Source organism: Pipistrellus hanaki, assembly GCF_964339955.1.
Source record: "Pipistrellus hanaki genome assembly, chromosome: 4".
In the NCBI taxonomy this organism is placed as follows: Eukaryota; Metazoa; Chordata; class Mammalia; order Chiroptera; family Vespertilionidae; genus Pipistrellus; species Pipistrellus hanaki.
The window spans coordinates 84,757,101-84,775,636 of record NC_140506.1 but is presented as its reverse complement, the minus strand read 5'-3'; the positions used below and the strand labels follow the sequence as shown (position 1 = coordinate 84,775,636).

Below are 18,536 nucleotides of genomic sequence, written 5' to 3'. Positions count from 1 at the left end.
AGTAAAACCTACCAATGCCTGGATCAGCCAGCTGTTAACTCTGCTGCTGAGGAGATCTTGGAAACACTAAGAAAGGGTTTCTACTAACAATACATCTTGGAGGGGGACTAACTTTGAAGAGAGGGGGAGGAAGAGACCAGCATTCCTGGAGGGAAGAAGAACATGAGTGAAGGCATGGAGAAATTAGAGCATATTGGGTCTTTCTTTGCAGTAGAGCAGAAATCTCTGACATAGCATAAGGCAGCGTTTTTCAACCGCTGTTCCGCGGCACACTAGTGTGCCGCGAGATGTTGCCTGGTGTGCCGTAGGTGCAGACAAGACAAGAATTTTATAATTTTTCACTATTTTGTTTACTTAATATTTCATAATAAAGTAATTATAAAATACTTTCTTTGTGTTTATTTGATTCCTATTCAAGAGAATTACTTTATATATAGTCAATATAGGCACAGAGTTAAATTTTTTAACATTTTCTAATGGTGGTGTGCCTCGTGATTTTTTTCATGAAACAAGTGTGCCTTTGCCCAAAAAAGGTTGAAAAACACTGGCATAAGGCACGTGGTAGACAGGGATATAGCAGGGACTGGAAACCTCTGTGTGCCGGGCTCTGGAATTTGAGCTTGGTCTGTGGGTCATTGTTTTAAGCCAAAGGCTTTAAGAAAAGGAGATGTGGAGTAAACATGGTCATATTTTGGTTTTGGAAATGTCCCTTGATCTGGGGGTTATCAAATGAAAATTAAACCTGGCTTTAGTAAAGAGTGAAGTGTTCAGAAAAATTACCTCAAGTGAGGAGAAAGGTGCTATCGCAATAAGGGAGGAAGACTATTGGAAAAGGGAGAATACTCTGAACATAGATCTGCAAGCGGATTAAGGGTTAGGCGAGAAGTTTTTTTCTTTTATAGGAAGGAGCAAACGGATAGAAAGATCAGGATGTGAGGAAGTGAGATGAATGGGAGTAGCATGATTTGACAGCAGATCTGAGACTCTGAAGCCTGCCCATTCCCAGGAGGGGCTGTTAAGGAGAGGTTGTGTGCCTGCTAAGGCTAAAGGTGGGCCAAAGTCAGAGACCCAGGAGAAGGACAGAAGCTTAACCAAAGTCCAGTCAACAAAGATTCTGTTTCCAATAATCTGTGGGGCCAAGAAGCTCAGCGAATCCTTTGTGAAGCAAAGAAAGGGGATTTAAGAGGGGTCTATGTAAACAAGAGGGGCATCCATGAGTCGCATATAAGTCACGTAATGAAGGGTGGTTTTTTGTTTGTTTGTTTGTTTTTTTCAGTACACACTATTTCCTGGAACACAAAAAGGAGAAGTCTTTAACCATTGCTTTCCCCCACAATTCACAGGTTGGCAAAGTTCACCTTTATCCAGAGTCAAGTCTGCAAGTATGGGACCTGCACAGGAAGATGAGGCCCTGATAAGGGATGGTAGCAAAGAATGCAGCTAAAATCCTGAAGCCAAACCATGGATCCTTCCCAATTCCACACTTCCTCCTATACCCCTCCAGTGCACAAAAGCAGGAAATCAAGCTACTTCTCCTTCATAATAATAATAAGCCTGCCTGCAATATCAGTGATGCCCACCATGGCAGCAACGAGGACAACAAAGACCACAACTCCGTTTCTCATTTTCATATCAATCGGCAGAAATTATCTTTATTAGAAAAATGAAATTTTCCTGTATTTACATTTTTACACCATAGGACCGGGCACTTTCATTGCCTTGGGAGTTATTTACAGATCAGTTTGCACACACATTTCAAACCCCATTCCTTAAAACAGTTGTAACACATTGAACAAAAATAAAAGACATAACTACAAGAAGACAACCATAGTACGTATATACTTCCTCTATCGTAGAAAGGTGTTAAGCAAACGTGTAATTTAGTAGCTATGCTGGGAAATATTTAATACAGTTAGTAGCACTTCCTCATGCAGTGGATTAAAATATGACAGGTATAAGCTGCTGTGATTGATACATGAACATCTATTCCCAAATGGAAACAACTGAGTAGAGCACACAGCTTGCTTTGGGCTCCGCCATACAAGAGAACGAGCCAGTTCTGATGTGGGGTTTGGACTGTGATTGAATGTGGCTGAGTGGAAACCCTCTCTATGGAGCTCAATTCCATGCATGTTGGGTTAAAATAGACTCATATATGGACCTTCAAAGGTGCACCATTCAATTTCTCTCTTGTGTCTAATGAACAGCTTGTGTCTTATGCAGTATGTCTTCTAACATGAGTGAACAATGAATAGTTTACCCAATGTTTCTGCCTAAAAGGCCATTATTTGTTATTTTAGTGATCTACTTCTCATTCAAGCCACCAAATTAACTCACCAAATTCTTTCTGAATATTCAACTTGAAATACATAATAAATGCGTAAACACTTACACACACACATTCCTTCCTGATATCAGCATTGAATTGTCCTGACTAAATAATTTGGCAAGTGAATGCTTTTCTCTTTGTTTTAGCAGGGGGATGAACAAGATTAGCAGGGGGATGAACATAGTTAAAAACAACTGATAAATCTTTGGTGACTCTCAGGCTTGGAAGGTGTCTGAGCCATATCTGGCCATGTAATTAGTTATATCAAGGAATTTATTAAATTTTCCGTTAAAATGTTATTCTTGATCTTATCTCTTATTTGAAAAAAAAAAAGGCAATTGACATCCTTTCCCCCAAATTTGGGAAATATGAAAGTTACAAGTGTCATGCTCATCTTCCCAAAATCCATCAGAATTTCATCCCAAATAGTTGTCTGAAGCTTTCATTTCTAAATATGTCCTTCATGGTCATGGCCTCAGAGCTAGAAACTTAATAAACGTATGATTTTTTTAAAGGGCTAAAAGTCAATACTTTTCATTTGCATCAGCTTAACTGAGAATAGAAACAATTCAATGTCTCAGATGGCTAATTGAATTCAAAATGCTAAAATTGTTTTCCATGGAAAAACTGACCAAATCTGGACCTTCACTATTTGTTCAGCTATCAATAGTCTTTGATTTGAGCCCTTTACAAGCTTAAAACAGCAAAATGTCAGATCAATGAGAAGTATTTAAAATGCCAAAGACAAACTTTTGTTTGCCAGAGAACCATTAACCTTATTAATTTAAAAGGCAGCTGTGGTATTGGTTACGTGTTATGTTAATATCCTTTCGATGGCTCATCTTAAATCCTTCCCAAAGGTGTGAGGGACAATTAAGTGGAAGAGGTTATGACCCAGGGTTATGGCTAATGAGGAATGTTTTGGTACTGCAACAGTGCAAAGACACTGTTTCATGGATATAGTACATAAGAGAGATTTATGAGTGATAGCCTCCTGCTTGTTTCTGCATACTGCTGACATCTTATTTGAGGAATTTAATCTAAGAAATGATTCCATTTTAAACAATTTGGTCTCTGCTCCCTGGAGAGTTGTGTGCTTTGATATACAGCACCAGTGAAGATATATCACTGGCCAAATTGTTCTTTTGAGTGTACTGGATTCTACACAGCTCAACATCCCTAGGAGGATGTGGTCTTGCATTGTAGGCACAACTGCAGGATCTCCAAATAACTATTAAATAATATTAATAACCTTTCTGTCCTAAGAGACTTTTTACTGCCAGCTTGAAACAGCTAGAGAATTCTCAGGGATGAGGACAAGGGTGCTTACATTAGGTTAACTGACCATCCAGAAGGATTGATTCACAGAACCTTCTAGAAAAATATTCCTTCATATCTCAGATCAATTTTCTCATCTAAAAATGGACCCAGTATGCTGCCCCTCAAAGTAAATGAAAGTGCCAGGAGAAACAAGTGTGGCTGGAAACATGGGAAGGGAGTGCAAAAAAAAAAAAAAAAAAAAAGAATGAATGGGCTCAGTGTCATTGCCTACACAATACTTAAACACTATATATCCGGGACTCCTAGAATGCCTAGTGAAAATATTCTTAGTCAACACTCTTTAAAGAGACAAACTGAATAGACATTCACCAATTCAATAGTTATCGTAATGCCAGTTACCAGGAAAGTAACTCTAAGATTTTTTTTTTTTTGGGGGGGGGCGGGGTAAACAGACCAAGAAGGAAAGACAGTTTTACTGGTTGGCCCTCAGTCATTTTGACCACCAAGCTTTTAATCATTTATGCAAAACTCTATTTACTATTCTCTGTCACACCTCAAACCTAATTCTGTCTGCTTGGTGAAAATAATCAAACATCTAGATGAAACAGAAGGGCCAGTCTACTTGTAAATAATATGGCCTTTTTGAAAATGTGTCAAAACGTTTAGTTATGAGAGCTTTAATGGGGGTCACAAGGCAGCATGTGTGCATGTGCATTAGGTGTGTGCCCACACACCTGAAAACATACTATTTGCATATGTTTAATGGAATTAGCCCTGATGTCTACTGAGAAAAAAAAAAAAGGAAGGGGATATTTAAGATTAGGCACATGCTAAGTAGAGAAAATAACTCTCCAGGAACCAGAAAAGTAAATGTTAAGCACAAGCATACAAGGGAGAGACACAAATGGCATTCAAGTCTCAGAAGGGACTGAGAACAGATTTGAGATCCCCAGGAGTTCTCAATGCACCCCAAACCAGATGATGAGGGGTAGACACTAACTAACGTCCCCACCACAGAGGCTAAAACTCAAGAGAGAGCTGTGGGGACCTCTGAACAGCATATCTCTTTCTGACTTCTATTCTGACCTCTCTGGAGGAGATCAGGCACTTCAAGAATATGCCTAACATTAGGATTTGTGAGCAAGCTTTTGTTATGGATGAGGCTGAGCTTGCCCTGAGCCTTGGTTTCCTTACCTGTAAAATGGGAGCAACCAGGTGTCTCCCTAAGGTTCTTTTGAGAAACACATTCTAGGATATGCCTGGAATATTGTCTGTACTCAATATAGATATATTTTAATCTTTTCAAATTCAACTTCTGACTCAAGGCATGTACTTGGGATAAGCAAAGAATCTAACATTCTAGTAATTCAAGAATAGGATGGACAGAGGGGGGAAAAAAAAAAGATCCATATCCACCCACCATTTTCCTGAAATTTCCTTGCCCCGTTTTCTCTCGAGGGCACCTGGTGTGTTCTGTTTCACCAGCCAAAACAGTAGGCACTTGGGACTCACAAGGAATTCTCCCTACTCCTTTCCCTGATACGTTTATACCCTGAACTATCAAAAATATTTTTCACAAGTCAAAAACAAAACCAGAGAAGAAAGCTTTCAGGAAATAGTCTCTTTACATCATGGTCTATTTTTTAATCCTTTGAGAATTTTTTTTCAACCTTTCCTTGAAGCACATGACATAAAGCAGAGCTGGAAGGAGGCATGATTTGGCAAGAGCTGGAGAACTGAGTGGAATCCGGGCTGTGCAAAATGTGGAAGGGCAAGTTTATTCGCCTGGTTAGATGCCCTCAGGTTTCTATCTCTAAAGATTAAAGTAATCAAGGCATCTATAGGAGCACAAACTGTATCCTCCAAAGTTACTTACAGATCTAGGGGAGAGCTTTATTGTTTGTTTGATCATGGAATCAGATACATTTTTATTTCCTGGCCAGAATTTTATGTATCATTTCTAGTTTCTACATCGGCTCTGTGTTTGCATTTCATGGGTCCTTGGTTATCTTTTGTATTAAGAAACTGAATTTCTCTAGACCATAAGCTACTATGAGAAAAGACTCATTTCCTTTATTGCTCCTCAATCCCAAATTGGCCCTAAAGAATGATTAGACACTCAGTCAAGTGCCATAAGCTGATCAGTGTCAGTCAAGTGCTATCAGCTGATCCGTGACCTTTGCTCACCCTTGGCCCATAAGAAAGAGAACTCTATCATCTCAGTGATCACTGCCAGCTCTCATCTTTGGTTTGAGGTTTTAAACTATATCCTTCATTGACTCTGCCCAGGGAAAAGGTGCCTGAAACAAAATATTCTCTTTTCCAGGACTCTGAGGCAAACTAAAATTCAAAGAGGGATGTTTGGGTGGGTATAAGGCAAGAGGCAAAGAAAGATGGGTCAGTTCTATAAGGTTCTCTGGCTCTTATCCCACAGGTACTCAGGAGAGCCCTCAAGAAAAAAACTAGAAATGAATCAGTTGATCAAGAGGATCAAGCTGGGAACTGGGCCATGAAGTCTTGGGTCCTAGACTTGGCTCTGATACTGTCAACATGACAATCCTATAGATGACTGTCTCCTTGGGAACTTCATTTCCTCTTAGCTTTCTCATCTCCCATCCCCTTGCCTAAAATCTTGGTGACTTCTTTAAGTTATGTTTTCTAAGACCCTTCTGGGCAGGCACGTTTAGCTGATACTCTACTGAGAGTAGTTCTGGCCACAGAAAGAGTTCAGATGGGGGAAGGGAATAAAGAATTTAACAGAAAAAATGCTCTCTGATGACTTTACAGAAATCACATTCATGTCATTATCAGCATTGTCTTCAGAAGCAAATGTGAGCAGAATATATTCCATATCCCTAACTCCGGATACATTTTTAAAGAAGGGGACAAGAACACCAGCATCCAAATCCCACTTGGCTCTGCCACCCTCCCTAGAACTGAGATTAAAAAAAAAAATAGTCCCCTCTCTATATAAACATGATCCCATCAATAACCAGAATGGGTTTTCCATGTGTTAATATCATCATCACCATTGAATTGTTAACATAAACTTTACAGTATGTACAATTTTATTTGGATAATACACTTACGTGTGAATTATAGAAATCAAGCATGTATAGTATATACATGTGTACACAAGCATTTGTATTCACAAGATAAGTGCATTTGATCATCTCTGATCCCCATCAAGTGACAAGCTGGCCTCATCTGGTACAATTAGGTATGAACACAGTACAATGAAAAGGGAGAAAAAGGGTACAGGGCAACTGCATATTGGAAAAACTTTTCAAGTATAAACCTCACTTAACCTCTCATTATGCACTTTCAACCCTGTTCACCAAAAGAAGATGGGGTATCCCGAAATGTCTCATTTTGTCTCAAGTGAATATAAACATTGCTTTTGGAGTGGAAATTGTCTTTATAGAGAACCCCTAGCCCATAGTAAATATCAACCAATGAGGTTAGTTTCCACCTACTCAGTTTTGTCTTGTGTTTTTACCTAGAAGTCCAATTACGTCTGCTATAGCCATGGGTAATACACACAGGCTCTCTCGCAGAGACAGCTCATGCCCCCTTTCCAAGGCCTCGTGTACGACAGCAATGCACAAAGAAACAGCACGGGATGTGCATCCAGTTAACAAATACATTCAGCTCTTCTGAAAGACATTTAGGTTTCTCCAATTAGTATTTATTTAGGTCTCAAACTGCAAGGGATTTCAGTGTAAGGTATTTATTTATATGACAACTGATTATTACAGCTGCACTTTTTAGGTTTAAAGGAGATAAATTTTTAATCACCATTTAATTAACACCAACTTTTTTTTTTTCTTTTTCATTAGCAATTCTATTTGCAAAGAATTCAGAGCATTTGTCATTTCCTGAGGAGGATGCAGAATATTAAATACACATCAGCGGTAGAAATGTCAAATAGAGTAAACAGTGTGCAACTGTATGGTGGCCGTGTGGATCTTTTTACTAATTAGCTGCCTTGGCTAGAGTCCCACTTAAGTAAAGCTATTTCATTTGTAAACAAGGTGTAATTTTTTTTTTTAAAGAAGCATGAATTGATTTGACTGATTTTGCTGCAATGGGTGAATTTTAATGCTTTCATCAGAAAAGCTAAGTATGAAACCTTCTCAGGCACCCTCTGAAACAGGGTTTAGGAGAAAACCATGAGACACTCAGTCATAGTGCTGGCTAAAATCCTACAGTGAGATTTGCATAGGATGCAATGTGTGGGGAGATTATGATCTCACACCTCTCATGGAAGCCCCACTAGCAGGAAAACAGACCAATCAGGGATTTGTCTTCTAGGAGCATTGAAATCGGAAGTGACCTAAGAACCCCGATGTGTGAGAATAAGGAGCACAATTTTTCAGATGTGCACATGTTACCCAGAGCAGAACTCATGCCCTAGACTAGAAGACCCTCTTCCTAACACAGAATATTTTAAGTTGGTTGCATGTGGGCAGGAATATGAGTATTTGTGTGCAGGTGTAACAGTTGGATTCTCTCAAGTGGAGAAAATCATGCAGAGTTAATGAAACATCATTATGATGCCAGCTCTGACTGCAGCCAGATGAAACTCGGGCACAAAATTGGGTTCAGAAATTCTGGCTCCTTGGCATCAACAAATCTAAGAGCACAGAACCCTTGGGGATGAATGCCTAAGTTCATGGCTTCCTATTTCATTCTTGTCACCTCCTATACTGTAGGTATCATTTAAAGTTGGGTATTATATTCTGATACTAGAGGCCTGGTGCATGAAATCTATGCATGAGGTGGGAAGTGTCCCTCAGCCAGCCTACACCCTCTTGAATCTAGGACTCCTGTGGGATCGGGCCTAAACCAGCAATCGGACATCCTTCTCACAATCTGGGGCTGCTAGCTTCTAACTGCTTGCCTATGTGCCTGCCTGATTGCCCCCTAACTGCTCACCTGCCAGCCCGATCACCCCCAACTGCCCTCTCCTGTCCATCTGGTCACACCCAACTGTCCTCCCCTGCAGGCCCGTTTGCCCCCTACTGCCCTCCCCTGCTGGCCTAATCACCCACAACTGCCCTCCCCGGCTAGCCATCTTGTGGTAACATTGTACAAGGGCGTGACACCACCTAGGCTTTTATTATATAGGATTCTTTTTCCAAAAAACTGACTGGACGTTGCTTACCTGTGAATAGCTCCTCACCTGTCACTTAAAAATTGACCATCTGATCCACGGTCAATTTTATTATGTTTGGGATCATCCCAATTAAGTGTCAGTGAATTAGTAGAGGAGGGAAATTAGGTATTTATTATATAGTATCCAATTTTGACTCTTTTTTAGGGAAAGTTTGGGTATGAAAGGAGGCATATTTTTTCCAGCACACAGCTGTTGGTTCTTCCAAAAGCCACACTTTCAGTTTCTTATCCAGAGAGGGATGGGATTAACAGCAGAAATAATGCTGTTATTAGAAGGCTTTGGGGGCCAGGGAATCACTCCATGTGTAATTTGTACTCCCCCTAGAGGTCTCCATCACAGTGGCAGCCCCAAGCGTTTTGAGGACACTGGAGGAAGACAAAGCCTCTTTAGGTAAATGACATACCACTTTTCTGTATTCTGAGGAGACTTTTTAATTCATGTCATGCAAATACATGACAAATTTGTGGGGAAATCCTGGCTGGGGGAAGATAGGTCTGGAATGCAATGGAAGGGCAAAGGCAGAATGTTCTACAAGACAATCAATGGTAGGCCTAAGATTAGAAATCGGATTAACTATTCAAGGTCCTTCGGTATACATTCTTCCATTGTTGGGTCTAGGGGCAGCAAAGGTGCAACATCCATAAAATAAAATACAGTGACCAAGTGCATTTGACATCAGCGTCTAGTCAGCCCTTTCTTTCTTTCATTCTTTCTACCTCTAGGTTGATGGGACACCTTCCTCACCCATTGCTTCCACAGACTCTCTACTGCTGACTGAAATTTATTCCAACCAGCTTTCATCATTCTAGAAATACTGTAAATTGGGTACACTTTCCCAAAGATGGAGTCATTCAGTGAATTCTCAAGCTCCAAGAGAATTATTTCTGGCACCTGCCCACTCATGGGAAAACACTACCTAAAAACAGAACACACCATGCATAAAAGAAACAGGATAACGTTTCAACCTGCCACTCTGTCCCCTTTTCCAAGAACCCAAAGCAACATGCAGAAGGTAACAACCGTCAAGCTAGTCTACAGTAGCTTAGGGTTTCTGCAGCATGTTGCCAAAACAGACTCTGAAAAAAACTGATGGCTAGTTCTTCCAATATTTCAGAGATATTAATGTATTTAAAATACACTAATTATTAGATTAAAACTGTATAAAATGTTTACTATTGTTAGTGGACTTTATAATATTTAATCCTTAAATATTAAAATTCTGGTCTGATAAAGTATCATAACATTACAACTGTCTTTATTTATTTATTTATGTAGGCACTTTGCATGTGCCAGGTATGGCGCTAAGAGCTTCCCAGGTATAAAGATTCCCTTTTCTCCCCCAATCCTGTTAGATGAGTATCATTTCATAACACAGATGCACAGGTTTGAATAGGTTAAGAATGAGATACCGGAGGGGACTCAGAAATGACAAATGCTTTGAGGAATTTTTCATCTGTCTCTGTTGGTGCCAATGAAACAGTTAGCCTCCCTCAGGGTGAATATTTCAGAAGAGAGTACTCGCTTGTCCCACTGATGTTTACCCACAATTTGGAAGATGCTCAGGGTAGATGCATGAGTGTCTCTCAACATGTTTTGAAGGCTTTTGCTTTGAGGAGGCTGGGGTGGAAATGAGTGTCCAACTGAATTCCATGATGGTAAGAAACATAAACCTAAAACCACACCAGCCTTCTGCAGACAGATGGCATTGTACTTCTTACAGATCACAGCACACATATGGCTGTTGGTGCCTGCCACCACATTAACAACTCTGGAAACAGCAACACACAGTTGATCAGAGCCACCATGGCTGTTTGGGGACTGAACGAGCTATGGTTACTCTGGAAGGAAAGGGATAACGGATACTATACAGCCCTGAGTCATCACCAGAAGGGGGGAAATGCAAACTTACATACACAGGAGTCTTCGGAATAAACTATAAGGGCCACTGTGTCATAGACAGAAGATCCACACTTAGATATCGAAGACATAAACGTCTTAATTTATGCAGTCCTGAACAAGACCAGCGAAGCCAAGGATGAGAGCTCGTCTGTGAAACACACAAATGGACATCCAGGAATCTTATAGCTCTCTGCCTGAGAGCCCTTCTGGCCTTTTACTCCAGATGTGTCTTGGAAATGGACTATAATGAAGGTAGCATAGTTAGCACAAAACACACTGATTTGCTATTCTTTGGGGGAGCCTGGAGTTCTGGGGGTTGGGCCTGGACTGTGATGGAAGGAATGACAAAAAAGTTGAAATGGTAACAAAGCCAAACTTCCTAATCTCTTGCACATGTCAATCTCGCTACAGTGCAGATGCATTCTTAACTGTTTTATTTGGTCTGTGTCGGATTTACATGCATACCATATTGCTTATTCTGTATTAGAGAAACCGTTAAGTGTTTATGATGAGAAAATTGCATGGTGGACAGGCTTAATGGAATTTGGAATATAGGAAATCACAACATCACCACTGGCATCCAAGGCATCATTATTGCCAACACACCTAGTGGGCATGTCCAGAAGACTTGCCCATTGATTTATTATTTTTGGTTAAGGACTCACCTATCTGGTATCTGCCATTCTCAGCACACACCTCACAAGATTCCTTGAGTGGAAGACTATGGCATGGAGCCATGTGCAAAAGAACCAACAAAAATAAAATACCTTCCTAAATCCTCTTCTTCTTTGCAGAGCACTATTGCACATCCAACATTTCCTCTCCAGAATGTTGGCCATTATGTATGTTTCCCTATAGTTAAAACATTAATGGAAGGTTTAAACATCAGATTCAATACTAGGCATTTTCTTGTACACACGTCTATTGCTGCAGGAATTCAAAACCCTGGGGGTAGAGTACGTATTATTCTTATTTGCAGCATAAGGCATAACATGCTCAGAAATATACACATCGCTGTGGCCTCTACTGTCCCTGGAACAGTACGATGCCGTTGACCTCAAGGAGGATCGAAGATAGTTGTCATTCATTGTCTGGGATGGCAACGAGTGTTTAAAGGAGTCCGAGGGGCATCTCCCAATGACTAAGCGTTGGTCATCCCCATAGGAGTGGAGGAAAGGGTTATTGGAGGTGTGGTCTGGCAAGAGAGACTTGCTCCGCTTGCTGTCCTCCAGACCCTGGGGGAAGAGGGAGCTTTTGTTCCCCAAGAGTTTGCTAGAGGGGACACTAACAAGACTCCCGTACAAATTTCCCTCCAGAAGCCGTTCCCTGTCCTTGAGGCTTATGCTCCGAGAGGGCCTGCTAAGGTCTATCTCCCTAGGCTTGTCGAGGATGTTATCATAGGAATGCTGACGGCTAATCCTCAGCTTGTTCTTTTGGAACTGGAGGGCGTTGTTCTGTGCCCAGTCCTGCTGGTAGACCTCCTCCTGGGTGGCTGGAGTCCCTGTCTCCTGAAGCATCTGGTCTTCATCAATGTCGTAGAGGTTCCCCATCCGTAGGCAGGCATCACACTTGAAGGGCGACCTCATGGTGAAATGGCCTGAATAGGTGGGCAGGTTGGAAAGGCAGCTTCTGCAGTGTGTGGAGTTCTGCCTGTAGCGGTCGCTGCCCTCGCTGAGTGGGGAGCTCTTGTCCTTCAAGGTGAAGTGCTTGGAGTAGAGCTTATACTGGTCATTGTTGGGAAGCCCATCTTCATTGTGCAGAGGGTTTCTGTTCATGGGCAGAGTGTCCCCCTTGCGAAAGTTCTCACTGTGGTCCTGGTAGGCATCTGGGAAGTCCATGTTTTCGGGAAGTGATATGTTTTCAACAAACTGGGGAGGATCTAGATGGAAACTGGGCTCCTTCTCACCATCAATGGTGTAGATCTTGTCCCTGGGGGAGCTCGATTTGGTTTTCAAGTATGAGCGCTCGACCTCGCTGCAGTCCTTGGGATACTTGGAGGCCAGAGACCTTTTGAAGTTGTCCTTGGTCTTGTGGCTCTTATTATTGTCAGGTTCCCTGTGGCACGTGGCCCGACTCGAAGTTTCTGAAATGTCTGAGTGGGCCACCTCTTCTGGAAGGTATCTGGGACTCTTTAGGGAGTGGGTCCTATTCTCCAATGTTCCCTCCTCCCTCTGGGAGACTGGGTTCTGGGTCATTGAATCTTGGCGTAGAGAGTCCATGGATTTCTTCCAAAGCTGCCGGGGCCTGGAGTTCCCTTTGGATTCTGTGCTCACGGCCACCTCCACTGTGTTAGGGTTAGATTCATTGAGGGTCAAAGGGTGCTGACCCTGGAACACATAGTTATTGAGGTTGTCCTTGTGCCTGTTGGCCACAAATGTTTGGAGTTCATTCATATTGTCCCCAAAAATGCTGTCTTTCCCCTGAAAGGTCCTGTTGTCTGAATATATCAAGTTTCCCTTATCTGAAACCATGTCCATGATCAGGGAACCTCTTTGGATAAGGTCGGCAGCTCTTTTGGGAGAATCTATTCTCGAGGAGTTCATGTTGGACATGTTTTTGGCCGACCGAAGGAATTTTAGCATGTTGCTCTGTGAGCCAGTCAGGTTGAAGTCTGGAGACTTCTTTTTTTCTTCAATGTGCACCCCGTGAATGCAGCTGTAAATGCCCTGTGGGAAGTGACAAAACACATCATCAGCAGCAGCAAGCAAAGGAAACCACTCCACACCTGAACTCTATCTGCAAAGGTCAGATATTTCCTTCTCGTAAGAGCCCTGGAGAAACAGCAAAATCCAATACGAAGCCTGATAATGTTTCCTAAATGGATGAGACCAGTGGCAAAGTATCAGGCTTATCTTTTCTCTCTGGCTCAAGATTACCAAACACTTTTTGCAAATAGTCATACATGAAGGTTGAGAAAAGGTATCAATGAATGTTCATATAACTATGAGGGTCTCGGTGCCTCCAAATTGACATGTAAGGCTATTTAATTAACCCTGCCAATACTCAGGTCACCAACTCATGCTTTTTTATTAAAATTTCTCAGAATCATCTTTGGAATTTGGATCAGAGAATCAGCTATTGACAACCAAACTAAATTGGCATAAAAGGACAACCTATTATACACTATACACGTACCCTCACACTGAAGCTATCAGTCAAGTCATGAGACCCACGTAGGTCAGTCAGAAAATCCTTTCTGATTCAGGTTAGGCATGACATCTATGTGTGATGAATCAGATAGGTTTTTTAATTTTATTTCTTTTAGGAATAGACATAGATGCTAGGATACAAGTAGCACTTGTAGGGGACTAGTCTTGCCACCATGTGGGGACATTATCCTGAGAGTGAAGCTGCCACAGAGAAAAGTGGAACCCAGGGGATAGAGAGATATGATGTAGGTCAAACCTTTGGGGCCACTCTCTCAAACTTTTCTCTTACCTCACTTGATATAGTCTTCATGTGTTTGTTTTTGTGTGAATTTGCTAAACGTAGTGTTGGGATTTAGCTGCGAGGGACAGTGGAGATTCCTGATGACACAGTGTGCTGCATTTAAATCCACGTAGAGACTGAGTGACTTACAGACTCCTGGGGAGCTCAAATATAGGCATGTCCATCTATATGTCTCTTGTTTTCCGCTACACTTTCTTCCATTCTTAAAAATAGCTGTTTAATTCTACTTAATAGTAACACAAAGGAAGAATTCAATTCATGTGCATTAGTAGGCAAGAGAGCACCGGTGACATTGTGTTTTGCAGACCCCTCTTCCCCACTCCTGCTCCAAAGTTTTGGCAGTCATACCTAAAAAGAAAAATTAGATCAAGCTTGCGGGATTTGACATGGTACTCCCAAGACTGATGAGGAGCCAGCCTGAGAGGGGTTTGTAAAAGTGAATGCGGCAGCTGCTGCTGACTTCGGCATGAACTTGTGAAAAGTATATGTGATTAACTGTGGACTGTGATAATAGTAGCTCCATCAGTTCCCCATGGTGGGGATGAGTTTAACCCGCAGAGATGCTCAAGGAACTGTGACAGCCTTGAGCCTGCTGTATTTTTCTTGTAATTTTCTGGAGACAGTTTCCATGCTAGCCTTCTAAGAGAGGTCAACAGAAAAGCCTACGTACAATTTGAGCATCTCTTTCTCTGACACTCAACCTTGGGCTGTGTGGCCCTGGCATCTCGCCCTTTCCCCATCTTCCTGCAGCCTTGTCTTTAGTCTCCTTCTCCGTGTCCTGTGTGGCTTCCTGTTTGCCTGCCAGGAGCCTCTATCTCCTCCTTATTACAAATGTTTGAGCTGCTTTGTTCCCCCTGATCTGCCCTTCTTGTGTCACCCTACCTCTCCTTTCACACCAGCATGAATATGCGCTGCCCATTCTGTGAGAGCTCCAAAGCAAGGCCTGCTACCCTTTGCTCCCAAAGGGTTGTTCTCCAAAGCCACTGTGGCCTCCAGCTTAGGCAAGCAGCCAAACCCCTCCTCAGGAACCACATCCCTGGGCTGGCGTTTCTTTCCTTCCTGCGGAGTTCTCTCTTTTTTCCTCTCTGTTATTCATAGGTCCTGGCTGTATTTTATAGATTGTGGAAATAGGGTGCCCTTTTGAACCCACAGAGGGCTATTGGTCCCAGGTGTGGATGAGCCAGCTTTTTTCACTGTTTCCAGCTGCCCCATCTGAGCTCATGGGGAAAGGAGTCTGGATTCCTTCTCCCTGGTCCTTGGATTTGTAATGTCCCCCATTCCTTACATCTCAGGAGACAACCGAGGCAGTCCTTTTTGCTGGTGACAGTAAATATTTTTTGTACACGAGAGGGAAAGCAATGCAGAGAGAGAAAACAAACGGTCAGGGCATCCTGCAGACTAGAGAGCACAGTTGGGGAAGTTGTAGGAGACAAAGGCCACAGCAGTGGGAGAAGCTCAGTTCTAATGTTAAATAAACGGCTTCTTTGAGCTTGGCCTTCTCCCCGGGCAGCTCCACACATGCACGGATCTCAGGTTTGTATTGGTTCAAATTATCCAGGAGCTTCCCAAGGGACAAGCCCACAAAGAGGGCTGTGTGTGTCTGTGTGTCGCAATAACTTGATGTCTATTGTCTGGCTGATCAATATGCTATAAAGAGAAATGGTGATGGAGAGACTTAGCTTGTGTGCAGAAACCCTGCCTTGGGGTAGAAGTGAATTTCAGATTAAAAGGTGCCTGACACTGACAGAAACAGGAGACCCAACCCTAACACATAGGCAAAGGTTCCTCTCTCATGCTTATTTTTCTGACATGAGAGATGAAGTGAGAAGACCTCTGTTGTTTCAAGGAAACTTAAGTGAACAGGAGGGCCCCATTCTAACATGTTGGGACTCCGTTTCTTCATTCATAGGATGGGTGTGAGCAAATCAACCACATATGATATTTTGAGGATTAGAGACAATGGCCTAGGCTCTCATTTACACACTAGGCATCATTCATTGTGTCCTTGTGATCTTATATTTGTAGGAAAGTAGGCTCTTTGCTTTGGAATTCCCCACTTCAGGTTTTATTTAACAGAAAATAATGGTGTGTGCACAGTGTAAACATTTTTGCTTTGGTGTCTTTGTTTATTTTTTTGCACTGTATGTAAATATATATGTAAGGTAGCATGTGTGTGCATAGGCACATAAGACCAGCTTAAAAAATGCATGCTGGCCCTTGGCCAGAAAAAGAAGAACACTTTTAGCAACTCAGAAGCACTTCTAGGCACAGCATCGGGGGCTAAGCCCATTCTGAGTTCCCCTAATAAACGAGAGAGAGGTTTATTAGGTAAATTGGGAATGAGAAAATCACATTAAGGAGGAGATCTTTCTATTCACACGTATCAAACTGTGCTTATTTTAAAAGACAAATCTTTTCTGGGGAGAAGGAGGGAGGGTAGTTGCTCAAGCAGGGCTCCCTGCAACCTTTGAGGGTACGAGTGAGGATGGCTGGGAGTTTCAAGGGTGCACACAAGTGCCTTCAGTGCTCCTATGGGAAGCACTCTGGCTTAGGGAAGGGAGGCTGATGTTCAAATTCCAGCTCTGCCAGCCCATGAAGGCACAACACAACAACAGCTGCTCCTGTGGGCTCTGTCTCCTCCCCGACACTCCCATTCTTCAAGATGCTCAGAACAGGAGTGAGGGATTTAGTTCATTTCTTATAATAATGATCCTATCAACTTGGCTTCTTAATGGTATCTCAGACAGAGGAAATGCTCTTCCAAACACAAGCAGGATTTATAAGTAAATGCAACAGTCTGCATTTTGCTCATAATAATCCCAGAATCTTTGGATATGGAAAGTCGTTAGTAACTGACAGAGAGAATTAGCTTAAAGTTGGCACACCTAGCTGTATGCATGCACGCTGTTATTTTTAAGCAATCTGTGTGTTTAGATGCCATCAAGCTAATTAAGAAATATGTATTTGCACCAAACTCAAGTTTACTTTGCCATTGAAATCCTTCTCACTAAGTTAATGTGTACCTTCTGAATCTCCAAAGTTTTTTAAATCACTAAATGCTAAGGATACAAAAATTCATTTTTAAACAATTATTTTGTTTCCTTGATAAGCTTAGCATACAAAATTAGAAGTTTTTAAGAAATATTTTTCACCATGTTTCAAATCCAAAGTCATAAAACTCTTTCAGAGTGAAAAAATTTCCAAGGAGAGTAAATGGGAGAAATAAGGAGATAAATAGATTGAATGGATGGATGGATAGATGGGTGGATGAATGGATGAACAGACATGAATGAATGAATGAATGAATAGGTGGATGAATGGATGAATGGATGGATGGATGGATGGATGGATGGATGGATACATGGAGAAATAGATGAACAGATAGATGATTGATACCAAATCTATAATAATAAAAGTGTAATATGCTAATTAGACTGGATAGCCGAAGGACCTTCCAGACGAAGCAGGAGGAGGGGAGCCTGCAAGGGCTGAGCCCCTTGCACAAATTTCATGCATCGGGCCTCTAGTAGACAGATAATGTTATACTATGTTAGAGGATGAGTAAACAATATGTATGTATGTGCTTTTATTATGATGCAAGTAAATTATTAGATTATGTTGAATATACAAACAGATTATATGAGTTGCATACACATATACTAGTATATTGTATAGTATGATTCATATCAAATCTCTTGTGTCACTTGTGTTTGTTATCTGTTGCTTGTGTAAGAGTGCAAGCTCTGTATGGTACACTATTTAGATTCAAACCATAGCTCCACCACAACTGTGTGTCCTTCGGTAAGTCCCCTAAACTCATAACTCTGAGTTCCCCCATTTGTAATCTGGAGCTAATTACAGTACCTACCTCATAGAGTTGGTTTGTGTTTCATGCGGTAGAGGGTAAAAGGTTCTTATAAGATGCCTAGAACATATATGTGCTCCATAAATATAAGCATTTTCCATGATTGTTATCATTACTGGTGAATTACTATGTCACATGTGCTTTCTAAGGCAACATACACATACCATGTTATGCAGAATAAAAGGAGATTTTCTTGAATTACATGCGAACACCCATAGCCTGTGTACTTTGTGCTGTAGTATCTGTTGGGTTGAATGTGTATTTTGTCTTGTTTGATGTGTGTGCATTTTCTCATGGGTCTTCACGTCTGGTTTCATTACAGACACTACTGCCCAGCACATGCTTTCCCATGTTTTGTTGGGGTGTGTGCACAAAGTGTGGCTGTGTGAGCAGGTTATGCATGTTCTGTTGGAATGCATGCACACACTGTCACATCCTGCATAGGGACGTAACTAGTGTGGTATAGCATGCCTGGCTGCTAATGATGGAGGCCATAGACAGCTTTGTTTGGCCCACATGATGTTTTTTGTGTG

At 41.7% G+C, this 18,536-nt stretch overlaps 1 protein-coding gene across 1 annotated transcript in view; it reads right to left on the bottom strand.

Moving 5' to 3' along the window:
• Positions 1-2,458: 2,458 nt before the first annotated feature.
• Positions 2,459-18,536, bottom strand: part of GRIN2A (glutamate ionotropic receptor NMDA type subunit 2A) — a 361,366-nt gene continuing 345,288 nt past the window's right edge. The window contains exon 14 of the mRNA XM_084881099.1: positions 2,459-13,354. Within this exon, the coding sequence (XP_084737225.1) occupies positions 11,567-13,354 (1,788 nt within the window). The 3' untranslated portion in view covers positions 2,459-11,566. The remainder of the gene's footprint in view (positions 13,355-18,536) is intronic.